Source organism: Oryctolagus cuniculus, chromosome 3, assembly GCF_051225735.1.
Source record: "Oryctolagus cuniculus isolate XC-2025 breed Fujian yellow rabbit chromosome 3, ASM5122573v1, whole genome shotgun sequence".
Lineage (NCBI taxonomy): Eukaryota > Metazoa > Chordata > Mammalia > Lagomorpha > Leporidae > Oryctolagus > Oryctolagus cuniculus.
Window position 1 is genome coordinate 51,288,099 of NC_142869.1, and position 26,747 is coordinate 51,314,845.

A 26,747-nucleotide genomic window follows, 5' to 3' on the forward strand; every position below is an offset into this window, starting at 1 on the left:
GTACTAAGTTTCATCTTTGATACTGTTTTATGCTTGTACTTATTTAACTAAATAAATAACATAATGTCAATGTTTTTCTCAAATGGAGCTAGAGTCAAGGATGGAGTCTATAGGTATGTGAGTGATGACAGTGCCCCAAATAAGTTGGACACAGCCATAAGGATGTCCAACAAGGCTTCATTCAGACTGTTTTATATCCCATCCTTCATTGCTGTTCTGTGGAGCTTCCTTACTGGTATTGGTAGCTTAAAAACTGCCAGTAGGTCTCCAGGCACCTGCCCAAGGTCTGCAGAGAGTCTGGTAGAAGATGATAGTAGTTGGATGGAGAATGGGTGCTCATGCAGAAAAGACTTTATATCAGGTACTTGTACATTGTAAGAAACTGGGTCATATTTCCAGGGGGTGGGGAGGAAGTTACCAAGGAAATAATTTCAGACTTCCAGAATTCCTGGTTAGGATCCAATAAATCTCCTCTGTGACTCTTACTTCTCTTCTCTTCTCTTCCTGACTTGACTTAGCTTGTGATGTCATCCATTTCCTGTCTTGGTTAGGCCTGTGATAATGTGAGTGGAGTATGAGTGTTTGTGTATGTGTGTAAGGAAAGAGTGGGGAAATAATTATTCATGAGCAATTAACAAAGACTATTGTAGAAGATACCAAAGTAGGAAATCTGTTGCTCTTTTTAATCTCATTAAGCATGGGCATGATGGCAAGTATTTAACAACTGACTCTCTTAAAATTTTTGTCCTTTTTGATTTATAGCTTCTGCCGATTTTCCTGGTGTAAATAGTCCCAGAATCTGATTTCAAGCTACCAGTATGATGCGATAGAATCTCTATACATAGAATGTTTTGCCTCTATTCCAAGCCTTCTAAGAACTGCTTAGCTGGAGTAAAGTTAAGATTATCACAATATAGGGTGGCACTGCAACCATAAATACCCCTTTCTTCTGTTTACCATCACAGAGTATAAAAGGCTCACAAAGTGTACAGCAGAGTTCCTCAACCTCAGAACTATTGGTATTTCGGGTTTGATAATTCCCTATCCATTGTAGGACATTCTGCAACATTCCTGTTTTCTACTCACTAGATGCGATGGTCCCCAACACCCATTCATCTGTGAAAACTAATATTGTCTTTTAATATCATCAAATCTGGGCAAAATTGCTCTAGATTGAGAGCTACTGATACAAACTCTCATGAAACTCTCAGTACCAGCCAGTGATCATTATGGGGATCTCACGTCACATGTCCTCAGTTTTAAGTGCACTGTCCAAGTAACTTCACCGTGACAAGCAACAGCCTGTCAGGAGATGGACAGTGTGCTGAGCCCCAGTTCTACAAGACACCTACCCTCTATAGGAATCAGTTTCCTTATTTATAAAACATGAAAATAAACCAATTATCAGTTCTAATATTTTATCATGTACATGTGAGAATGGGGGGAGGCATAAAAGGGAAGATAGAGAGAGAGGCTGTTAACCAGCAGTAAGTAAAATTCTAGACTATTCTGTCAGTCTTTTCTACTTGTGGACGTCTACACGTCGCCACCTAGTGGCAATCTACAAGCATTTTTTTATTGTAGATTGCTGTCTGAGATTAATGAATATTCTGGGGGATGGGAGGTGATGATGATAATATTTATCTAAAAATAAACATTATATGATTCATTTTAGTTGGAAATATAAAAACATTTAAATGGATTCTAAAATTGTGATTTGTTTTAAATATTTTCCAATAAATATTTTTGTATACTCTAATTTTTTTTTCTGATGGGCAATTTTGTTTATACTTATTGAAATTTGGATAGTTGTCATATATTTATATTAACTTTAATTTCAATTATATAAGATTATATAATGTAGGTTATTTAAAAAGAATTCCATCGGCTGGTGCCGTGGCTCACTAGGCTAATCCTCCGCCTTGCGGCGCCGGCACACGGGGTTCTAGTCCCGGTCGGGACGCCGGATTATGTCCCGGTTGCCCCTCTTCCAGGCCAGCTCTCTGCTGTGGCCTGGGAGTGCAGTGGAGGATGGCCCAAGTACTTGGGCCCTGCACCCACATGGGAGACCAGGAGAAACACCTGGCTCCTGAAAAAAAAAAAAAAAAAGAATTCCATCAAAACACAGACTGGATCGTGAAGTCTGAGAAAGTAGATTTTTCTCTTGATCAGATTTGAAATATGATCGTTCATCACAGAAGGCTAGAGAGGGACACAGCCTGTGTTGAGGTTTAACATACCGAAACTTCTCTTTACTTTCACTGACATTGAGTATAGTGTGTTTTATCTTTGGAAACCTCAGTGGGAGCAGAGATTATCTTTTAACTCACTTTTTGTATATAATAATACTTGATTATCAATTAACATTTGAAGATTGCAAAAATACTATGAGGATTTTCCATACAAGGTTCTATGAATAAGTCAGACGATCCATTAATATCTACATTCATATGATCCAGCACTCCTAGACAGCAATTTAAATCACCCTCTATTATGTTTAATGAAAAGAGTAAAGTGAACTGTCAGTGATTTAGGAGTTATAGGAGGTTTGATTTTTAAAAGATGAGAATAACTTTCTGGCTCTTCTTGGTTAACAAGCCAGAAAATATTTAACAAAGACTGCTGGGGACGATGAGGGTAGGCACTGAGCATTTCCAGAACTGAGGACGTGGCAGTTCCCCAAGCAGTCTTCAAATGGGCGTTACGAGAAGGGTGGGACTTGGCTGCTGGAAGTCATTGCTCATGTCTCTGAGAACTAGACTTGGCTGGGTAACAGTGCCTTTGCCTCAGATTTCTCCTTGGTCTAGTCTTCCTCTGGTGGTGGGAAGGAAAATAAACAGTGCTGTAGTTACAGTACTCAAGAGGACTGAAATGTGAAAATGGCATATTTATATATTGAGTGCCTTCTGTGCACCAGGAGCTAAACAAAACATTAAACATTTATAGTTGAAAATCACCAACAAATTACAATTAAGGGGCCCTCACATTTTCACATTTTTGTTTTTTGGCAGAGATGGTGGTGAAGTAGGCACATAACTAGTTGAGTTATAATCCAGAGATATGAATTTAATTGTGTTGTTCAAAAGATAATTTTGAACAACCAGGCTCAACTTAGGAGGCTCATTTTAGAACCTGGTGAACTGAAAGTCATTGTATGATTATTTCAAGACAGTTGACTCCTAGAGATTTAACATATCAAGTAAAATTTCTCACCGAGACTTTATCCCAAGATGTAGTTATTTTCATTGGTGCTGAAATTGAGTAGGTTACAGTAGGTGATAAAATTGCCACTTATCTTTAGACGAATGGACACTCCATGTCCATCAAGAAATCTGTGCTTTTAGCTTTTTGCTAAGTACATATTTAGAAGTGGGTTCTAATATCTATGGCATGTTTTCCCAGGGTCCTCGTGGGCCTCAAGGAATTGATGGAGAACCTGGTGTTCCTGGTCAGCCTGGTGCTCCGGGGCCTCCCGGACACCCGTCCCACCCAGGACCCGATGGCATGAGCAGGGTGAGTTGTGTACATTGTCCAATGCCATATACCAGATGTACATTATTGTCTTATTGCTATGATTTAAAACTGTGTCACTTCAGATACTCTTGACTATAAGAACACTTAAATTAACACATTGCTGCCATAAACAACAATAAAACTAATTACTCCACAGTAAATTATAGCATTTTTAAAGTGCTGCTTCAAGTTATTTGTAAGTTTCAATATTAATTCTGGACTTCATGTAATTTCTGACGATTCTGAAGGACCAGTGACCCTTCCCTTTGTGAACTGAGAAAAGAGATGTATTCCTTATTCTTTGCTCTTCTCTGGGCTCTCACTACTGACAAAGCCTGTGCTGCACACCAAGAGAGGATGACTCATCCATGATGATATTTATGATCCTTATAGATCTCTATGATATCTAGGAAAGGGCCACTGAGTTAGCACTAATAAAATCCATCTAATTATTCCTTAGATTTTTATTTTCTGCCTGAAGTAAAATACGACGAAATGTTTTTCTACATTTGCAACTTTGAATTCTTCCTGGCAGACATAGGGGTTTTGCGACTAGATGGCATAGCATAGCAGACAGATGGAGCCTCAATGTGAGTTTTGTTTTACAAGAATTCATACTTCTGTTTCTCAGCTGATTGCAGAAGAAATTACCAGACTGTTTTTTAAACAATACACTCTTATTTCCCACTAAAATCTCGAAATTAGCATAAGCACCGGAATGAATATGAATCATTCTGGTCAATTTGATTACTTAGGTCTCTTAAGTGAAAAAGAGAGTAGGTGAAATAGTTTGCAATTCTGACACATTCAGAGATTCATGAAAAGGCTTATGAAATTTTTATCAGCTTACATAAATCCAAGTTAACATTGACTTGCCGGAGCAAAGAATAAAGAGTACCATCTAAATAGTCAGAAATAGAATCTGGAATCTCTAGCACGACTATTTTAAAGGCATCATTCAGGCTTTCCTCAAATGTTTGGCATGTTCTAATTGTGGGGGGAAATCAGATGAAGATATTTAAACATGAAATCAATTAGACTGGCTAAATATTTATTACAATGATCCATCCTTTTACAAAATGTGGGACATCTGTCCCACTGCAGCAGCTGTGCTGAAGCAATGTACTTATAAAAGCCTCTGGGGAACAGTGGTCCATCAAAAACACGTACAGTAAAACCAACTTGAATCTTTTTCCATGCTTTATAGTTTAGTGGTTAAAATAAGAATTCCAGAGAATATACCTTTCTCAATTGTAAAAGTATGCTGAAGTATGTCTTTTACTATGGAAATAATGTCTTCACCTTGCCTTTCTAGCCATTTTCAGCTCAGATGGCTGGGTTGGATGAAAAATCTGGACTTGGGAGTCAAGTAGGACTGATGCCTGGCTCTGTGGTAAGCACATATTTTACTGCTAAGCACAGAGCATATGAAAAAATAGAGGCTTGAGTTAGCCAATCAGGAAATAACATGAGTCTTCTTAAACACCGCCTTTCTCCCATTTCTCAAACCTGCTGTGTACAGTTGAACCCCGAGTGGTGTTCTGTCTATCACTATGCAAGGTATTTTTTGTATATTTCATTAATATTTGAAGGAAATAAACAATCTTAGGACATGGAGCTATTGCCAAAATAAAAGCTGTACCTTTGTAATTAAAAAAAAGCAGTTTTATGGTGCTGATTAAAAACAGTGATTTTGCAAACTTTTGAAATTGGAAATAGTTTACTATGTCCATTTTTATTGTTCCTTACTTATCTTAATAGTCCCTGGTTGCCTTATGCCAATAATTCTGTAGTTTCCTGACTGGGCTTTCTCATCAACTCCATGTTCTGAATATCTTTACTAGCCAGAATGATATTCTGGGCAAGTGCTTTAACCTGGGTATTTGGAGCAAAATGAATCATTGAACAAATTAACCCTTTTCAAATTCTCCCATACTTTTTTTTTTTTTTTGCTTCTAACTTAATTCAGAAGTATTCCATATTAATGGCATTTCATGTTATCAGAGCTCATATGTGAAACTTTTTATCCCCATCCTATTGCCAGCATTATGAGTACCATAAAAATTGTATAGTTAAAAATTTTTTAATTTTTAAAAAATTTATCTATTTGAAAAGCAGGGTTGTAAGGGAGTTAGAGGGAGACAAACAGAAATTTCCCATCTGCTGATTCACTCCCCAAATATCCAAAAATCTGCAGTAGCCCAGACTGGGCCAGGCCCACGTCAGGAGCTGGAACTCAATCTGGGTCTCCAACATGAGTGGCAGGAAGCAAACAACTTGATCCTTCAACTGTTGCTTGTCTCCAGGGGTGCGCTTCAGCAGGAAGCTGGGTTTGGAAGTGGTGCTGGCACTCAAAGCCAGGTGCTCTACCCTGGGATGTGGGTATCACAGACAGTACTTAATTGCCAAGTCAAATGTCAGCCCCTGAATAGTTTTTAATTCACTGGTAGTATGTAGTTCATTGATTACTTTGGAATATTATTCTGAGAGTTATGAGTTTTGAGCCTATAAAATGTTAAATTACATATGTGTTTACTTTTTGAAGGAGATTGTATTTTCTTACTAACTGAAATCTCTAATAAATTTAAAGTAAAATGTTAAGTGTTTTGCCATAAGAATGAATCTGATTTTAATTATCTTAAAGTGTGATATTTAAAAATTATATGGCATGTATTATCAGATAGTCAAATTACAGTTTCCCTTTCTTTGTTCTGTCTCAGCAAATTATTTCATGTTTAAATGAGGAAATCCTGTGCAGACACTTTCAATTTATGTTGTAAAAGAAATAAATAACCCAAAAAATGCAGTACCCTAGAAAACTTTAGGTTGACATTTGAAATAATGTAGTTAGACTTTTAATTCAACTTGATCCTTTAAGTAGTAAGAGTTACCCTCTTTAAAGCTTAGAAATTTTTAAAAGATTTATTTATTTTATTTGAAAGGCAGAGTTATAGGAAGAGAGGGAGACTGAGAGAGAAATCTTCCATGTGCTGGTTCCCTCTTCAATGGCCGAATCTGCTGGGGTGGGCCAGGCAGAAGCCAGGAGCCAGGAGCCTCCTCCTGTCTCCCACATGGATACAGGGGCCCAAGGATCTGGATCTGGGCCATCTTCTGCTGCTTTCCTAGGTGCACCAGCAGGGAGCTGGATCAGAAGTGGAGCAGCAGGGACTTGAACCAGTACCCACATGGGATGATGAGCGCTGCAGGCAGTGTTCTAACCCACTGCACCACAAAGCCAATCCCCAAACTGAAGCATTAAATAGGGAGTTTGATAAGTAGTTTATGACTGCCAAGATTTTTCTTTATTCAGATGTCCTAATTTAAAAAATCACCCTTTAAACATGCAAGTGTTCCTAAAGACTCTGGGTGTGTCCAGGAATGTATTGTTTATTTCTCTTTATGACACAGACTGTATGCATAAGATCATCCCAAATGTTGCCCAGGCCTTCCTATTCTTGAAGTGAAATGCTTTCCAGATGATTGCAGATGGAGAATATCATCATCTAATTATCCCTCACTGTCAAATCTTCATTTTTCCAGATTCTAAAATTAAACATGTTTGAAGCATGACCTAATTGTTATGGATACTGTGCAACTTTTATTCTCATTTGTTTTTAAGGGTCCTGTTGGTCCAAGGGGGCCTCAAGGTTTACAAGGGCAACAAGTAAGTTTTTAAAACATAATTTAATTGCACACTGTAGAGAAAAAAGAATGCAAGTGATGTCTACGTTACATGACTGGGTTGTCCTTTAAATTGTGTGTTGAAATACTCAATTTGAATAGCTCTATTAAATATTTTTTTCACATAAAAGTATTTACAATCGTTTTATCCATGGGTTAAATTTTTATCATTTGATTTCTTTCTGTGGTTGATTTCCAACAGAATGATTATGTGCCTTTGCTTCTGAAATAACATATTATTATCTCATTTCATGATGAAGACTATCAAAATTGATTATAAGCCATGTGAGGCTATTAAATCAGCCCAAAGAAGGCCATCGCCATCTGGTGTTGTTAGAAGTATCAGTCAAGATGATAACTCCTTGATATCTTTACAAAGAACTTAATGCTATGAACTTTAATAATATATAAAATTATCATATAGAGCTATTTTATTTATTGCAGAGATTTAATAGACCATTGGAAATAACTTTTCAAAATGAAAATCTTTAGATTCCTCAAGCTTACCACATTGTCCTCATCACATTGTGTGGAGTTTTATTTCAAGTTATTGGTTAATAGAAAAGGTAGCTGGTGATGGTGATGAAGAAGATGATTATGATGAGATAATAATGGCTACCATTACTTGAGCTCTCACTGTATGCCAATCCTTAATATTCATTAATTATATGGACTGTCATAACATCCTAATGAAATAAATACCATTATTAATCTCATTTTTCAGATTAGGAAGTAAAACTCAAGACAGATTAAATAAGTTGCCCAAAGTCACATAGCTGGAAAGCTCCAGAGTCATTTGGCTAAATAACTAGTCTATATATTGTAGAGAATAGAATATTTAGTATTATGATTTCCTTTGGTTTGTATATTCAAATTGTTCTCAATTTTAGGGTGGCGTAGGACCTGCAGGGCCCCCTGGTGAGCCTGGTGAACCTGGACCAATGGTAAATGTCAAGTAAGCATGTAGACCCAGTTACAAATGGGTCCACCATTATAATAAGGTCATGAATGATATATTTTCCAAGGCCCTCCCTAATGTAGCAAGAAATGACAATCCAGTTTGGGAGTTCTGTCCTGTGGACTGTACTTAAGCTATATGTTCTTTGTAGCAGAATATTTCAATTTACAGGCTTAGATTATCATCAGTAGATTGTCTTGAGCTATGTACATTTGTGCATTTAAATATTTTTCCCTATTGAACACATGACTGAGAGATACAATAAATAATCTAAACATTAACCAAACATTTCTATGAAAATGTTCATTTGTCTCGATAATTTTGGACTTTAACATTGCTGGTAGAGGTAATATTCTTTTTTCCTTTAATTTGCTTTGTCATTAGGGTCCAATTGGTGCACGTGGACCAGAGGGCCCTCCTGGGAAACCTGGTGAAGACGTAAGCAACCTTGCTAATTTGACTTGGAAGTTAGAGGTTTAATAAGGACCCACAGTGTCCAGATGAGTGTTCTGTATTAGTTTCCACTTCATTTTCCCACCCTCTTAGCCTCCACTAAATTTAATCTAAACTGGAGAACTCAGAATGGAATTTCATAAAAATCTAAAAGGGCTCTTAACTTTAATAATATTACAATATTAGGTAATGTCTCTCCCATGTATCAGCTGGATTTTAAGATTTTCTCCATGAGATAATAGAACTGTTGTCAGAATAGGTACAATCTCTGCTGATGGAACCACTGAAATGAACTGACAGAAAAAACACATTACTCTGATGGCAGAACATCATTATGAGGTCTTAACTAAATGGGATTTTAAGATTGTGTTAGCTGTACCATGCCAATATGGCTCCCCAATGCTGAAAAGTATTTTTCTTCAGTTGAATTTTTTTAAAGATTTATTTATTTATTTGAAAGTCAGAGATACACAGAGAGAGGAGAGGTAAAGAGAGAGAGAGAGAGAGAGAGAGAGAGAGAGGTCCTTTATCTGATGGTTCACTCCCCAACTGGCCGAAACGGCCTGAGCTGTGCAGATCTGAAATCAGGAGCCAGGAGCTTCTACTGGGTCTCCCACATGGGTGCAGGGGCCCAAGGACTTGGGCCATTTTCCACTGCTTTCCCAGGCCATAGCAGAGAGCAGGATGGGAAGTGGAGCACCCGGGTCCCTAACCAGTGCCCATATGGGATGCCGGCATTTTCAGGCCAGGGCATTAACCCACTGCGCTATGGCGCCAGCCCCATCAGTTGAATTTTTAAAGTTAAGACTCAGCTGTAGGTTTTAACATTAAGAATGACTCATCAGAGAACAGCGGTAATAACACATTTGCTTTTCCATAGTATTTTCTTAGTGATACCAAAATTTATGATAAAACTAAGGATAGGCCAAATATATACAAGTTTTTTCTTTGTGAGTCATAATATGATTAGGCAGATTGTATTGAACTTGTCACAAGAAAAAATGGCTCTGGTAGTTCTTGGGTAGTTTTTTTTTTTTTTTTCTTTATTCACAAGAAAAGAACTGCCAAGTAGTATTTTAAGACACAATGTTTTAACTCAATGCCAGGTTGTCCTACAGGATCTCCTAGCATGTATGTGTATTTATGTGTGTGTGTTCCTGTTTGTAAGTGTTGGTTTTCATAAAATGGTGTAGTAGATAAGACCAGGATAGTTTATATCTGTTTCTTCTTCTGTGTAAACTAATGAAAGCTCTGCAGACCATCTTACAGATTGCGTTGCTTTCAGAAATGGAGTTTTGTTTTGTTTAGGCTATTCCACATAAGCTTTCTAAAGACATTTGCAATGTGTTTGTCATATAAATTTCAGAGAATAGCATTTTAAACTCTCTTCAATTCACCCCTTTCCTTTTTCCCCCATAAAGGGTGAACCTGGCAGAAATGGAAATACTGGTGAAGTGGGATTTGCAGGATCTCCGGTATGTTTATACTTACCAAGACATAAAGACAAACTTCCAGAAATAAAAACATTGAAATTAACTTGCAATTCATTGTTTGCATATTTATTAAACACTAAATAAATGCAGGCAACAGAGCAATGTTCCACTCTATGAAAATGTAAAATGACATAGGACATTTTGCCAGAGTTATAATTAATTCCAATTACTTTCTTTGCATTGGCACCATATGAGTAACCCCCTTAAAGCCAGAGTATTACATTATAATCTAATTTGGATACTCTCAAACTTAGTGTTGAATTTTCAAAAACTAAGAACTTTTTTTTAAAAGTTTTTATTTATTTATTGGAAAGGCAGAGTTACAGAAAGAGAGAAGAGGAGAGATTGCACATGCTCGAGAGAGAGAGAGAGAGAGGGAGAGAGAGGGACAGAGAGAGAGGTGTCTTCTGTATGCTTGTTCATTCCCCAAATAACTGCAACAGCCAAGGTTGGGACAAGCCAAAGCCAGGAGCCAAGAGCTTTCTATCGGTCTCCCCCATGGGTGCAGGGGCCTAAGTAGTTGGGCCATTCTCCTCCCCTTTCCTAGGCATATTAGTGGGAAGCTGGATCAAAAATGGCGCAGCTGAGACTCAAACCAGTGCCCATATGGGATGCTGGCTCTGCAAGCTGCAGCTTAACCTTCTGCATCACAGCACTGGCCCCAGAACTTACTTTTTTCAAAAGAAAAGTCATCAGCCTAATCCATAGACAATTCACAGCTCAATCTTGTTTATCTTTTACTTTTTAGTACTTTAATTTTCTATTTGTTCATCATATCTGAAATAATAGCTTGAAAGAGAGATTGTAGACTTGTTTTTGTATGAGCTAGGAAAACGCATTGTGGCTAGGGTGCCTATTTGCTCCCTAAACCTTAATGTTGACTGAAATTCGTGATTAATGTTCCAGGCCCTAAACTCTGATGACACAGTTTTGCCAATCCTCCTAACACGAATTGCCTGCCTTCCTAAAACAATTTTCTTCTCTCTTGGCTCACTAAAAGGACAGGTCTCTGGAAACTGACTCCAGCAGAGTTTAGGACCTGGGCCACCTGAACATTGTCTGAATCCACCTTTCTGTTGTCACTGGCATTGCTTCACTAGGCTTTCCCCTAGGGTGTGCTGTACAAGCAATACAGAAAACCAGAAAATGATAAGCAAGCAAAAATCCTCCTTAAACATTCCTGCTCCTAAGGTTTCTCTTGCCTAACAGCCCCTACGTGGATCCAGCCTCCTGAAGTGTTTCCTATACGTTTCTGATGTTTCTACCATTCTAAACAACAGCACTGCATTGTTCTATTTACCTCCTGAGAATTGATGGGGTTCACTGCTAGGATTTTTTTTTTTTAACAAATGAATGCTGATCTTTTAAGGAAATTAACAGAGCTCCAAAGATTATTTAGTTTTAGTATAAAGCCTTCTCCCATCTCTCTGTTCTCTTTTCTTTCCTCCCCTATGAGCCGGGGAAGTAAATCAGACAAAGACATGAGGTTTAGTCATTAGCACAGATGTCCTTTTCAACAAACCCAGGCTTGGGCCTCCAGTGTCCTGCCGCACATGCTCCCAGCATGCGGCCTCCATGGGGGGAAAGGTGCCCTGCCAGCTCCGCACAGATGCGCTCTGTGAGCTAGGACAGCAATGTGCGATTGCACTGTGATGACAGTCCTGGGTCAGCACAATGAAACTGTTTTTATGAGTGTTAGTACATTTGGTTCATTCTCTTGTTATGTTAGGGATATGTAATGGCATGGGAATTTGCCTCACAGATCATAAAATCTGAAGTTAACTAATTATTTGGAATAACATAGCTCGGTAATTCCCCTATAGGCTGAACTGGATATGCACTGAGTTGCCTGAGCAGGGAGGAGGGAAGAGAGGCAAAGCTCAGAAAAAGGGAGGATTTCAGGGGGATTCTTAATGTAAAAGAATTCCTAAGCAGGGTTGTGTCAACAGAAGAATTGGTGGGAATTCATTTGTTCAGAGGACATTAATTCATGTACTCTAACTGTGAAAGTCCCCCAAAACACTGAAGAAATACTTTCTAGGCAAAAGTTCACAGAGGAATTATTGCTTTGATATTATCATAGGATTTTCATTTATTGAGTTTTCTGTTCTTTTAGTAAATAGTGAATGAAGTTTATGATGTGTAGAGAAGAAAGATTTTGCCATCTTATGTAAGATTGTACTAGGATAAGAGAAGTTCCATGAGAAAAGTTTGGATAAAATGTTATTTGAGTTAGAAATATTAAAGCATTTTTTTCATTCACTTGTTTTTCTAATTGTCATTCATTGAATGCTTGCTACCTGGGCTAAGCTAAATGCCAGGATTATGGTGATTAATAAATGATTAATACTTGATAATCATCGATAGTATCAGTTTACAATATCAAAGAGCTCAGTCACCAAGTGGCAGTTGGAATGACAATGCATTGCAAAACCAAACACAGGCAATGAGAATAAGAAAGTAATTGTCATTGGATATTTGTATGTTTTAGGAGAATATAAGGGAAGTGTTTCAAACACCATTTCAAAATAGTCATACCATTGAATTTGATTTTCTGTCGCATTTCTAGTTAATGTTCTTTGATGGAAAAATGCGTAGAATTATCAGAATTCTGAGTCAGGAAACCAAACCATTCTTGCATTTTCTGACCTTTCTATTCTATTGAATATTTTATTTCTCCATTTAGTTTCCTAAATAATCTACCAAGCTATTCATGAACATTTTGTTAAGACTTCCCTGATAATACCATCCTTTCTGTCATGTTCTGTGGCCAGTATTCAGAAGTTTAAAGGAAATAAAAAGAACATTGGCTTGCTACAAAGGCATTCACTCTTCTACCACAACTGAGCGTGTTGATTTATGCTTATGCTCTTTTTTTCCCTCATTACTAATTGTGACACAATTTATCATATTTAATTTTGAAAATGTCATCAAATCAAAAACCTGGTATTAATCTATGTCTTTGTTAAGTCATGTTTCCATTTCTAATAGCATTTTGCTGTGCTAATTTTGATCACAGATACATTTTGACAGGTATCCTGCTTTTTTTCTTTAGTTGAATGATGAAAAACTGTGTACTTGATAAAGCTGGAAAAGCTCTATATTAAGCAATTCCTGTTCTTATTAATGACTCTAAAATGCCTTGTCTGTTTTTCCCCCTAGGGAGCTCGAGGCTTTCCTGGGGCGCCTGGACTTCCAGGCTTGAAGGGTCACCGAGTAAGTTCAGTCCATCGTCATCTCAGATGCTGTGGTTTATGGAATAGGATCTAGGGCACATCAGCTTCAGAATTTTTGCAATCCCATTTGTTAGACATCCTTAACTTGTTGTGGTTGCAGTATTCACCTGTGACCACCGAAATCACAATACTTTTTCACACTTCTCTGGAATTTCATTTATTTCTATGAAACAATATATGTGGATTTTTCGCTGTGTGCCGGGTGCTGTGCCATAAAAGAGGGTACACTGCTGAAAGAGCAAAGTCTCAGACCTGCAGCTTCAGGCTGATAAGAGGCACAGTTAGGAAAACAGGCAACTACTACATGGTAGAGGAAGCAACATGATACAAGCACGGAGTTCATTAGGTTGCAGGAGGGACCTAGTCAACTTGCACTGGGGAAGCAATAACATGATTATTTAATAACTCAGTGTAATTAATATGTAGCTATATCTATATTGTATGCATATATAGAATCCATCTATCTGTGTGTCTGTCTGTCTGAAAGCAGTGCTGATATTTAATCAGTATATACCGACTAGCCTCTGTTTTGAGCAACAGAGTTCTTGCTGTTGTACTAGTTACTAACTGCATTTTTCCCTTGATATTTGTGGGAGACACAAATATACATGGATACTCAAGTCCCTAATATAGTGTTTGCATCTAATTATTGAACATCCTCCCATATATTTTAAATCATCTCTAAATCATTCATAGTGTTGAGTGAAATGTAACTTCTATGTAAATAGTTGTTATAGTATATTTTTAGGAATAATGCCAGGAAACTAAGCCTGTACATGTTCAGTACAGACATAACAATTGTAGGCCTAATTCCATAGTACACATCAGCAACAACGGAACATTATTTTCAATTTTTTTTGGTGGTTCTTTGACTTATGGCTTGAACCCTATGGATACAAAGGTCCAGCTATTTTGTGAATGTCAACAACAGATATAACTCATATTTTATAACATAAACTCTGCCACTGTGTATTTTCTCTATGAGTTTTTTTTTTTAAGATTTATTATTTTATTTGAAAGTCAGAGTTACAGAGAAAGGATAGGCAGAGAGAGAGAGTTCTCCCATCCAATGGTGCACTCCCAAATTGGCCGCAATGGCTGGAGCCACGCCGATCTGAAGCCAAGAGCCAGGAGCTTCCTTGGGATCTGGCACAGGGGCCTGAGAACTTGGGCCATCCTCCACTGCCTTCCCAGGCCATAGCAGAGAGCTGGATTGGAAGTGGAGCAGCAGGGTCTTGAACCTGCATCCATATGGGATGCTGGCACCTCAGGCCAGGGCATTAACCGGCTGTGCCACAGCGCTGGTCCCTCTCTATGAGTTTTTATTTGTAGCTATAGATTATATGTCCATGAAGTCAAAAAAGTTTGAAGGGTGATAATATTGCAAAGTAAAAATGTTATTTAGAGGTGAAACCACTAATTTTCTTTAAATAGATTTTCTAAAAAGTTGAGAATTTGGAAATATTTTGAACAACATTAAACTTGAGAATAGTTTGTGAGCTCATTTTTCCTTCTTTCTTCATGATTTTGAGAATTGGAGAAAAAGGCTATAAATACTGATTTACATTTTCTTTACAGGGACACAAAGGTCTTGAAGGCCCTAAAGGGGAAGTTGGAGCACCTGGGTCCAAGGTAATTCACTGTATAGTACCTTGGTGTAACCTCACCGTGTCATTTCAAGTCTGCTTTCAGCACCAACAGATTTTTACTTCCATCCTAAATAATTCTAGAGAAAAGAGTAATATAAATAAATGATTAGTTAAATAAAAATGCCCCTGTTATTTAATATCTTTTAATTCCAAGGAATCCCAGTCATTGTTTCTTCCCAAAATGTATTTATTTTTATAGGAAAAAAAATCAAGGAAGGATAAAGAAATTTTTCGCGGGAAGCATCATGAGATAGACGTGGAAAAACATTTTGTTTCAAGTTTCTTATTTTAAGTTATGAAAAATTACAGGGGGTAGATATTAAAGCAAACTTTAGTTTTGTTTCAGAAATATTAGACATAATTTTAATTCAGATACAGACTTTTTTGAGACTATGGTTATGTAAGGCAGTTTCATCATCTTATTTAAATCCCCAGTGTTATTTAGACTTACTCCTATTTATTTGTTTTCATTTATTTTAAAGGCAGACACACACACACACACACACACACAGAGACAAAGTAAGACAAAAGAGAAAGATACCTACCATCCATTGATTTGTGAGTCTGGGCCAGGCTGCAACCAGGAGCCCAGAACTCAATCTGGGTCTCCCACATGGATGGCAGGGACCCAAGTATTTGAACGGTCTCCTGCCTCCCAGGGTTACATTATCAGGAAACTGGAATTGGAAGGAGAGGCAGAACTCAAAACTCAGTCATTCCAATATGGGAGTCATCCCATGTGACATCTTAACTGCTGTACCAATGCCTGCCCTTGTGTACAGCCACTTCTACAGAAACTCATCCCATTGTTCCATTGCATTTTGAGAAAAGGTGGTAAAACTGAATTTTGAGATCATTAATTGAAGCTAAGCTTTTCTGTTGTCCTCTTCAAAATTATACACACATGGAACAAGTGATGTGAATGTCAATTGTAGGATTCTCATACTGTCATGTAATCTTATTTTTGTATTAGGGTGAAGCTGGCCCGACTGGTCCAATGGGTGCCATGGGTCCCCTGGTATGTATTGATTTCTTTGCTATTTTTTTTTTTTTTTTGTTTTAGAGATGTCATTAAGAGAATTTTTAAATGAAAAAAAAAAAAAACAAAAAAGATATCTGAAGAACATGAAATAATCTTGATAACCTGCTGATTAACAAGTAGAAGAAGAAAATTGCTCATTTTGAATGGGAAGAGGCCCTTCCTGCATTTCATTGCTTTTCTTTTTATTTATTTATTCATTTATTCATTTTTTGACAGGCAGAGTGGACAGTGAGAGAGAGAGACAGAGAGAAAGGTCTTCCTTTTGCCGTTGGTTCACCCTCCAATGGCCGCCGTGGCTGGCGCGCTGTGGCCGGCGCACCGCACTGATCCAATGGCAGGAGCCAGGTACTTATCCTGGTCTCCCATGGGGTGCAGGGCCCAAGCACTTGGCCATCCTCCACTGCACTCCCTGGCCACAGCATAGAGCTGGCCTGGAAGAGGGGCTACCGGGACAGAATCCGGCGCCCCGACTGGAACTAGAACCCGGTGTGCCGGCGCCGCAAGGCAGAGAATTAGCCTAGTGAGCCGCGGCGCCGGCTCATTGCTTTTCTTAACTTATTTTTTTCACTGTTCTCAGGATCAGTATTAGTGTACATTTAATTCCTTGAGGCTAAGTTAAATGAAAGCTATTTACACAAGAAGATTAAGTATCTTTACAGCTAGAGAATTTTTCTAACCTAAGATTATTCTTGGAAGCATTGTTGTTTGTTGACTGAATATATTGAGTCTCAACTGAATTGAGTGGTGTAGTCAAACTATTTTCCAGTTCGAATTTGATGATCCAAGGGTTGCATTAACTGTCTCCTCTACAGGGTCCAAGGGGAATGCCAGGAGAGAGGGGGAGGCTTGGGCCACAGGGTGCTCCTGTAAGTATTCTTGCTTTTATTTTTACTGTTGAGAAGTGTTTTCAACTCTACATTTTGTGTTACAGAATGTACCTTTCCAATAAGATTAACAGTTCTGTTATTGTTTAAATTTTTATTTTGGAATAAAGTTATTTTTATAAAAATGTGGAAAGATAGAATAGAGAATTCCTGTCTTTCTTCACCAGGACTCTTGCTGTTAACATCTAACATAACCGTGGTTCAGTTGTTACTTATTTTGTTATGATAAGAAAGAAGATAGTGAAAAATATAGTAACATGAAATACAGGCCATAGGAAAACATGAACTTTAAAATGATAATACAATTATAATAGGTAACATTTATCAAGCAATTATTACATAGCAAGCATTCTTTCAAGCATCTTTATTTCACATTTTTCACAATCCTAGATGGTAGGTTCTGAGTATTCCCTTTTAGAGAAGTGAGCTTTCCAATCATCTCTCTGCCTTTGTTTTAATTATACAGACTGAGAACTGTCCTTATAGTCTGTGCATGCATCTTGAACCTGGGTAGCTGGGCATAATCTTCTAATTTTCTTCACAGCTCTCTGAAGATTAGACCATAGCTGGCTAATATTTGAAACCTGCAATTCATTAAATTGCACCCAGCCTCTTATGACAATTAAGGAGTACCATCTGGCCTCTATTTTTTTTTTTTTTTTGAGATCCTAAATTCACATTACTCTTAGGATTCCTGGGTTTGTAACATGCTGTACTGTTAGCCCTAGACCACAAAGGACAGCCACTTCAGAGCTTCTCAACGACACCAAAGTTGAAGCTCTGGTTTGAAAGCAGTGAGATACTCTTACCAGGCCATTTTGTATGCTGTTGATGGGCAGAATATATTCTGAGAATAAGGAGAGTATTGTATAGTATGAAAAGCTACAGGTTTATCCAACCTACACAGTGTATCAAGTCTGATACATTCCCTTCTCTGTGCTTCCTTCTATCATGTGCCAACACAGTTCTGGCCGTTCTACTTCCCTTTACGTGGGCCATTGCCTTTTGCAAGTTTCCCATCTCAGCACCATGTCCCAGGGTCCCTACTAGGATGTGAAATTGTCTATCATGGGGAGTACTTCCACATCATTAAAGTTTCCCAACTTTATTATCCTGACTCTTGATCCAGGTTTATGCATTCTCTCTTGGATCCTGCCTCTGTAAGATGTTTAGGTCTTAGAGATCTTTTGGTGTGCAGTCTCTTTCCTCTTTTATCACATGTAGTACTTCCTCAGCCCAGTTATTTTTTGACTTGATGCTAGTTATTGGTCTGGTAGCCAGAAGGGGAGCTTATGTTGTCTGGTAAAGTAGAAGCTTCTGCATCTTCTTCAAACAAGAGAGAAGTGTGAAGTGTAAATGGGGATTATGGGCCACTTATACAGGCCTAGGGGCCTCAAGGGGTTTGAGATTTCCAAGTTCTTAAGTGTGTTAAGCCATACATTCCAATGCAAAATCTCTGGGACCAATTCCTTTTAATCCAGGACCTGACTGGGGCATAACAGAATCTCCAGGTTTGAGTATTCAACTTGCTCAAGAGCCCTTATGTGCTTATAATTAGGAACTGGGCATGATATTCAATGTTTCCTTTACTTTGGTTCCAGAAGATGAGAATTGTTTGAAATGCTGTCAAGAAGCCTTCCATCAGTGATTAATAACCATCAGGCTTTCCAAGTCTTTCTCCAATTGATGGACTACTAAATCTCATCAACTTATTGTTTCTGTTTCCCCTAAACTTCTCATATGCCTGTGATATTGCATCCTATCCTATTCTCTTATCCTTGTGCCCTATCCAGTTCATCACTGGAGAAAATATTTATCACTGAACCACCTACTCCCTCTACCAACAGCTGGCCAATAGAGAATCCAGCCTAAAGTTTCCATTTCAGTCCATTTTCTTGCACCACTTCTGGCACCAATCAACCATCTTAGGGTCTCAAATCAGGTTTCCTGGGGCACAGCCTCAAAACAGAGAGTGCCCTTAGAAGCTACACTTATCAGTGAATGACTATCAGAGAAATTTAATTGTATTGCAATACAACAGAGACTTCAATAAAGCTGAAAGGAACTATGGAGCTCTTCAGACTTGTCTTGAATGGGGGCCATTCCTTTGTCCTTCTGCCATGACCAAGGAAGAGGCACAACCTCGGAAGAGTTAACTCCCTTTGGCTGAGGGAGCGCCTGGGGGAGTCTCAGCTGTGAACCATCAACAAGGAACACGTCCAGCTGATTAAATACTTCAGTCATAAAAGGAGATCTGGGTGAAACCCACAGAAATCATGACTGAATTTGTGTGTGTATGTGTTGGTTGGTTGGTTTGCTTGTTTGCACGTGGTGGACATACTCCTTTGAGTTAGTCTGGCTATCAAGAAGGTTGAGGTGTTTAAATTTTCATTGTAATAGATCAAGGTGTTAAGAATCATTTTGGCCCATTTCATTTTCTTAATCTTGATTTTTATTTTCTAATTGATTTGAAGATGTGTTTATTGCCACCTTATCAGCTTGTGTAAATGTGTATTTTTATCACTGTTAATCCACTGATTGAGGTTGTTATTTATCCTTATTATCTATTTTTCAATTTCTCACATGGAATTATTTATAAAGCAATTGAATTAAGAGGAAAATATTGTGGAATATGTAATCTTATTCATTTTTTCTTCTAATTAGGGACAGCGAGGTGCACACGGTATGCCAGGAAAACCTGGACCAATGGTGAGTTATGTTTGTTTAAATTTTTATTAATATAAAGAGAACAGATTTCATATATTTTGTAGATACCATTCTAAGAATATAACCATACCCGCCTCCCTCAATCTTTCTCCTTCCTTCCTTTCTTTTTTTACATTTTCTTAATTTTTGCAAAAATGTAAATTCATTTTACTTTATAATCACAGGCTTAATGCACCACTAACCATAATGTTCAGCAAGTGAAGAGTAGAAAGACCACAGTTCCACAGAATATAAACAATGTCTAAAAATGATAAATCACAAGATGTCTGTTTCATTCTTATAAATTATTTGTATTCTATATTAACTACCGCATGTAAGAGAAAACGTGTGATATTTGTCTTTTTTGGACTCGCTTATTTCACATTTCACAATGGTTTCCAGTAGCATTCATTTTATGGCAAAAGACAGGATTCCATTCTTTTTTATTGCTAAGTAGTATTCCATAATGTATATGTACCACATTTTCTTTATCCAATCATTAGCTGATGGACATCTGGGTTGAATTCATATGTTAGCCATTGTGAACGCAGCTGCAGTAAACATGGCATACAAATAACTCCTTCATATGCTGATTTTATTTTATTTTGGTAAATTTACAGGAGTAGGATGCCTGGATCATATGATAGATCTATTTTCAGATTTCTGAGGAACCTCCATACTGTCTTCCATCATGGTTGTACTAGTTTAAATTCCCAAAAGCAGTGTATCAGGGTACTTTTTTCTCCACATTCTTGCCAGCATTTATTATGTTTTGATTTTTGGATGAATGTTGTATTACTTTCATATTAAATCATTAATTAATTTATTCTTCTATTTGTACATTCATAAATATTTAGAGACTACTCATTGTATTCCAGGAACCTGGAATTAAAAAAAAAAAAGCTGATAAAAACACAGTCTTGTCCTTGAAAATTGTATACATTAATTAATATTGCTGTATAATGCTATTGCTAACTATAATAATATATAATATATATATATAATACAACTTGAGACATGAGAGCAAAGAGGAAGAGTACCTAAACCTAAACCTGTTATGGAAAAAGGTATAAGGTATAGGCAATTATTTCAAACAATTTGAACTTGTGACTAACAATCCTATATGGTACAGTTGGAAAATCCCCATTATGTTGAATATCACTGGATATGTCTCTTAACACTACTTGACATCAATGTTGCAACAAAATTATATCATTATCTTTAGGATTATAAAGTACAAAGAGGATTATTCCTATATCCTGTGTGAAAACACACATATTATCAAAGAATAAAAAAAGACCTACTTAGATACTAATTAAATGCATGTCTTTATTTCTCTGATTTCTTTTGATAGGGTCCTCTTGGGATACCTGGCTCCTCTGGTTTTCCAGGAAATCCGGGAATGAAGGTAAAATACTAATATATTTAACTCTATGTGATAATATGTGTCCCAAAGGGAAGAATAGCATCTTGTTCATTGAAGACTATGAGAATTACTCTCATATATATATATATATATATATATATATATATATATATATGAGAGAGATAGAGAGCAAGAGCGAGAGCGAGAGTGAGAGAATGAAGTGAGAGAGAGAGAGAGAATGAATCTCCCATCCTTTGATTCAATCCACAAATGCTGCAACAACCCAATATCCACGTTTGGGTCAGGCTGAATCAGGTGCCAGGAGCTCAATTCTGGGCCTTCCATTTGTGTCACAGGGACCCAATTACTTGAACCATTAGCTGATGCCTCCAAGGGTATACATTCACAGAAAGCTGCAATTGGGATTGAAGTAGGGACTTGAACCCAGGCATTCTGATAGGGGATGAGGGCATCGCTTGTAGCATCTTAACCCGTAAGTCAAACACCCACCACTGGAATTTACTCTTAACTAAGGAAAGAATCTTTAATATGCTAATTGTCAATTATTACAAAAATAAAGAAAATAAAATTACATCATATGTAATTAAAGGATAATAGTATCATCGTATAATTATCGTATCAAAGAATCTGTAGTGTTAAAACTCTAAGAGCAGAGAATTGAAGTAGCTACAAGAAATAAGGTCTTTAAACTGGATTGGAACTCTACTCCTGGACAGAATGCCTGGTGATAAGAAAAAGCAGAATGTTCTAAACAAAAGGAAGTTAAAGTAAGTTAGAGGTTGTCAAAAGGTTGTTCTTTCAAACAATGCTGGCCCTCCCATTGTTCCCTTCCTTCTTACAATACACAGCCCTTAAAGGAATGGGCAGGGAAAATATTTGGCTCTCCACTTGGGAATGGATTATAGTATTTTCTGGGATAAGTTACATTTGTTAGTGAGTCACAGTTCATCCTTTTTCTTAGTGCTTTGGTATAAATACAAGGTTTACAGTAGGAAGACATTAACATTATATTAGCTAATTCATTGAATAAATTCGGAGCTTAAAATTCAAATTTGAAGTTTTAAGCAATACAACACTTTTGATTACCACTCAGGCTGAGTTTCCCTTTGGCAATAATTTCCTTCATACTGAAGAGGAATTTACTTTGCAAAATGGAGCTGTATGAAATGACTGCACCAATTTATACCTTGCTTTCTCAAGGAGTTTCGTTGAGAATTATGTGTGAATCTGTGTAAATCTTTAGCATTAAGCCTGACACAGAGGACACTCTTTATAAAAGCTCATGCTTCTTGCTGGTTGTGCTACTTAAATTGGGATTTGAACTTAGAAACAAAGAAGCAAGCAAATAAAACTCTGCAGCAGATCTGATATGTCAAATGTGCTTTGAAGCTGAGACTCCTCAAGTGAAATTTCTGAGGACTCTGCCCTATGTCATCTTTAAGATCTGTGCCTTCAGTCATTTCACAGGCCAGCCCTTGCTGTCCCTGAGACCTCAATGTGAACTCAAAGGAATGGGGTGTTATTGGGTTCCCCTCGGAATCTGACGTTGTCCCTGAAGTTCAGATCTTAACTGCCACTGACTCTGGCCCAATATCACTAATGCCACCCTATCAAAGCATGTATAATCCCTTTCTTCTTCATCTGAGAACTCCTGCCCCTAGGTTAAGCTCTGGCTAGGAAAATAAAGAAAGGACACAAAGCCTGGAACTGCGAGTTTTCAGCAGGAGCATGATTCTTCCTGCGAAGGCATCTGGTTAGACTGTTTGCAACCAAAGGTTCACACTCATTCATGCTAGACAGTTTTCCCTCCTCCAGGGTTTTTGTAGTACTCCTTGTTGGCTCCTTAGACTTCAAAGGCTTCCAATTAAATTTCTAGGTCCTTCTAGATTAGATCAATGTAGCTATGCAATATTCCATATAAAATAAAAGAGCTGATTGAATTTCAGATAAACAAAGTATGAATATTGAGTGTAAGCATGTCCTGATTATTGCTTGGGAAAAGTATGTGAGTGCTGGAATTTTTTGTTTATCTGAATTAAAACTAAACTAAGCATCCTGCATTTTCATTTGCTATCTTGAGTTAAAAATCAAAGTAGTTATTGGATTTTTTGATCACTTTACTGCTAATACTATTTTATTTTTTGAATATCCTTTAATTGCTATAAAAGTTTTGTTAAAAAATAAAATGCTTGGGATTTTGCGTCTGTATTGCTTGAGGTCATCAAGTTCAATAGAGATTTGTAGGCCAGATGTTTTCCACTTTATTTAATAAATGCTTTCTTGAAATTCAAAGGAATTCCATTTTTGAAACAAATCATATCTTCTACTCTGAAACATGATTTGCTATATTGCTTCTATAGCAAATAAACAATTTATTGTCCTGCATTGATGAGAGGAAATTTTATATGGATGTTTTTACAGAAAATATCACACATTTGAAAAACTATTCCAAGTTCCACAGCACATTTTGGGTGACATTGGGCTATTTTAAAGATATGAGGCAATAATCTACTTTATTCCTGGATGACCACATCAAGATTTATTGTGTGGTTCATTGATAGACTTGAAATGTCCAGGTTTACATTGAACAAAAACAACTTCTGTAAGCATGGTAGATGTGGTCAATTTTCCTCCCTCATCTCATTTGTGTTGTTTAAAGAATGTGAATGTGCTACTTATTTACATAGACTCAGGCTTCAGGGACCTGAACACTTATTTAAGGGACGTGTTAAAAGCAAACTTTGCTGGGATAATGCTATGTACTGTCATTCTTTGTGTAACTTGGTAGCACCTACTGTAGAGCAATTCCTAGTTTTTCATTATGAATCTAGTTTTATGTTAAATGTTACATATGTAATGAATAGGAAAGAACTTTGATAGCTGTGGTTAAAAAAATCCAGATTTCCTGGAGGTTCAGAGGTGGGGTAAATTAAACTAACCCTGGTGGGAATGGAGGACTTCTATCCCTGGAGACTGAAATATGAAGAATGTTCTTGTGAACAGTTCCCAGCATCATCCCATTACAGAGAGTGGGAGAGTGACTCCACTCGTGGAGCTGGTTTAAGTGCATACTCTTGATAAACTCTTTGTTCACCTGGCTTCTTTAAATGTTTATGTTTAAAGTCTAAAACTCCAAATAAGCAGTTAGCTTCCTAACACACACTCTTATGTTTTACTTAAATTAATGTTTCCCTTTGTGCTCTTTTAGGGAGAAGCAGGTCCCACTGGGGCACGAGGCCCTGAAGGCCCTCAGGGGCAGAGAGGGGAAACTGGGCCACCAGGTCCAGCTGGATCTCAAGGGCTTCCTGTAAGTACACAGCGTGCTAAGAACTAGGCCAGCAAACCAGACACTTTTATAACATCAGAACAAATGCCACCCATTTAATGTAGTCTCTGAATTCTGGATGAATGCTTAAAACTCATAAAAATACCAACGCATTTCCCATGTCATCTCTGCAAGTATTTCCTGTTTTATGGGAAAAGGAATTTGTATGATATAATGGTGGTTGATTTTGTTTTGTTTTGCAAATTTTCTGTCTCCTCTTGGAAGATGGCTGGACATACTAGGAGCACCCCAGAGATGTCTAGCTATAGCTTAATATTTCTCAAACTTTTGATGTGTTTTGCAGGGTGCAATGGGAACTGATGGAACACCTGGTGCCAAAGGCCCTACGGTGAGTAGCTTAATGTATTCCTGGTGAAGTTCACCCCAGACTGCTACCTAGTTCTTCACTCACTGCATCAACTCTGCTGTCTCACAGGGCTCTGCAGGTACATCTGGTCCTCCGGGGTTGCCAGGACCTCCTGGATCTCCAGGACCACAGGGTAGCACTGGACCTCAAGGAATTCGCGGGCAACCGGTAATGTTTGTTTGAAACAACTGTCATCCTTTAGCATAACCCATCTAAGAGCACCAAAAGAAATAACATGAAATATGATGCAATGAAACAGACAATGTAGCTTATGCCAGTGAGAAAAATGAAGATTAGAATCTTTGTAAGGTGAAAGCCAGACATTAGAGTACAATTTAAATGTTTAAATTTTAAGTGGGACCTCATTGCAGTACATTAGATTTAAATGTTTAAAAAATAAAATAGTAAGTCATACTTTCATGATTTACCTCAGAGATTTTTTTGAATAGTTGAAAAATAGCTGTTATGGAAAGCCAGTTTGAGGAAATATGGAGGCTTAGCAGGGATTTATAATGCTGATTTAACTAAAAATAGTTTCAATGGCTCTTTCTTGAAAGTTATTTTTGAACAGTGATTCCAATATATTGTTCATGTTGGATGAGTTCCAGTTTTTTGAATTCCTTGCTTTGCAGAAGTTATTAGAAAAATATTGCAATGAACCCACAAGAAACAAACACAATGAAAAGTTGTGCTTGCATAGCTTTGAGTTTGATATATAAAATTTAAAAACATTTTCTTTGCTAGTATTACTTGAAATAAATATTTTAGATGCTGCTCCAAATAATTTGGTCTTGCTGATAAATCCTTTTTAAGAGCTGATGACAGACTTATTAAAATATGAGTGCTACTGATATGTCACATTTGATTCTACCATGTTCTGGTTCTGGAAACATAAAATACAATTAGTTTTTAAATACAAAAAGCCTATAGGTGAAACACCCTCTTTGAAGTTTCTAAATTCTCTATAAATAGAACATAAATATATAAAATTATTTTTAATCTGGTGAACGAGTCTGTATCGTAAAATAGACACTATGTAGATGTATCTATAGAAATTTGTCATTGTTCCTTATCACTTTAATGATCAAATTTGAATAATTACTGAATGATCCTAATTATTCTAGTGTACATGAGAAAAATGATTTTGAAGGTTAATTTTTTGAATTCAAACAACAAAATTCTACCAAATTATGTTGGATTTTACAACAATTCTCACATATTTTCTAAGATTTGCCAAATTTAAACAATGATTATATTATATTACCAATTCAATACAGAATATCTGCACAGAATTTTTTAGGCCTACTTACTGTAATTAGTTAGAGTAAGTTGAACTGGCTACATTCCCTGGTTCTTACAGTTATTAATATTTCATTTTAGGGTGATCCAGGGGTACCAGGTTTCAAAGGAGAAGCTGGCCCAAAAGGAGAACCAGTAAGTCTTCATTTTCTTTCTAATGACAAGAAGAGCATAAATATTGTCTAGAAGTGTACAGCTCAAACTGTACAAAATACCAAACTGGTTAAAATAACAATGAGAATGTTAATGACTTGGGATGGAAATAGTTTAATCATGTAAGACACTTTAAAAGTTGTGGCTGACTTCATTCAATTAATCTGTGGCTGTAACTCACTCATCAAAAGGTGCTTTCTGGTTACTGACCTTCTGTTTTTGCTAGGGGCCACATGGTATTCAAGGTCCCATAGGCCCACCTGGTGAAGAAGGCAAAAGAGGACCTCGAGGTGATCCGGGAACAGTTGGTCCTCCTGGCCCAATGGGAGAGAGGGTAAATTTGAATAATAATATACATTCTTAGAGATGTGTGTGTTTGTTGTGTGTGTGTGTGTGTGGGGGTTGTGGATTGCATGAGCAACTGTTAGGATTAATAAGGAAAGCAAGAAATAGGAGAAATGGATGTAGGTGCTTTGCATAATTCAGTATGATTATCTATGAGTAGAAAGAGCCAAGTGTCTCATCATTCTTCATGCACTATTTTTTTTTAAGATTTATTTATTTATTTGAAAGTCAGAATTACACAGAGAGAGAAGGAGAG

General features: G+C 37.3%; 1 protein-coding gene across 1 annotated transcript in view; it reads left to right on the plus strand.

Annotated features, from left to right (window-relative positions):
- The window catches only part of COL5A2 (collagen type V alpha 2 chain), a 146,037-nt gene that overhangs the window by 82,676 nt on the left and 36,614 nt on the right, over window positions 1-26,747 (plus strand). Inside the window, exons 7-23 of the mRNA XM_002712334.6 lie at window positions 3,403-3,513; window positions 4,829-4,906; window positions 7,133-7,177; window positions 8,085-8,138; window positions 8,537-8,590; window positions 10,027-10,080; window positions 13,261-13,314; window positions 14,913-14,966; window positions 15,957-16,001; window positions 16,838-16,891; window positions 19,574-19,618; window positions 20,970-21,023; window positions 24,211-24,309; window positions 24,632-24,676; window positions 24,764-24,862; window positions 26,075-26,128; window positions 26,373-26,480. Of these exons, the coding sequence (XP_002712380.1) occupies window positions 3,403-3,513; window positions 4,829-4,906; window positions 7,133-7,177; window positions 8,085-8,138; window positions 8,537-8,590; window positions 10,027-10,080; window positions 13,261-13,314; window positions 14,913-14,966; window positions 15,957-16,001; window positions 16,838-16,891; window positions 19,574-19,618; window positions 20,970-21,023; window positions 24,211-24,309; window positions 24,632-24,676; window positions 24,764-24,862; window positions 26,075-26,128; window positions 26,373-26,480 (1,107 nt within the window). The remainder of the gene's footprint in view (window positions 1-3,402; window positions 3,514-4,828; window positions 4,907-7,132; window positions 7,178-8,084; window positions 8,139-8,536; window positions 8,591-10,026; window positions 10,081-13,260; window positions 13,315-14,912; window positions 14,967-15,956; window positions 16,002-16,837; window positions 16,892-19,573; window positions 19,619-20,969; window positions 21,024-24,210; window positions 24,310-24,631; window positions 24,677-24,763; window positions 24,863-26,074; window positions 26,129-26,372; window positions 26,481-26,747) is intronic.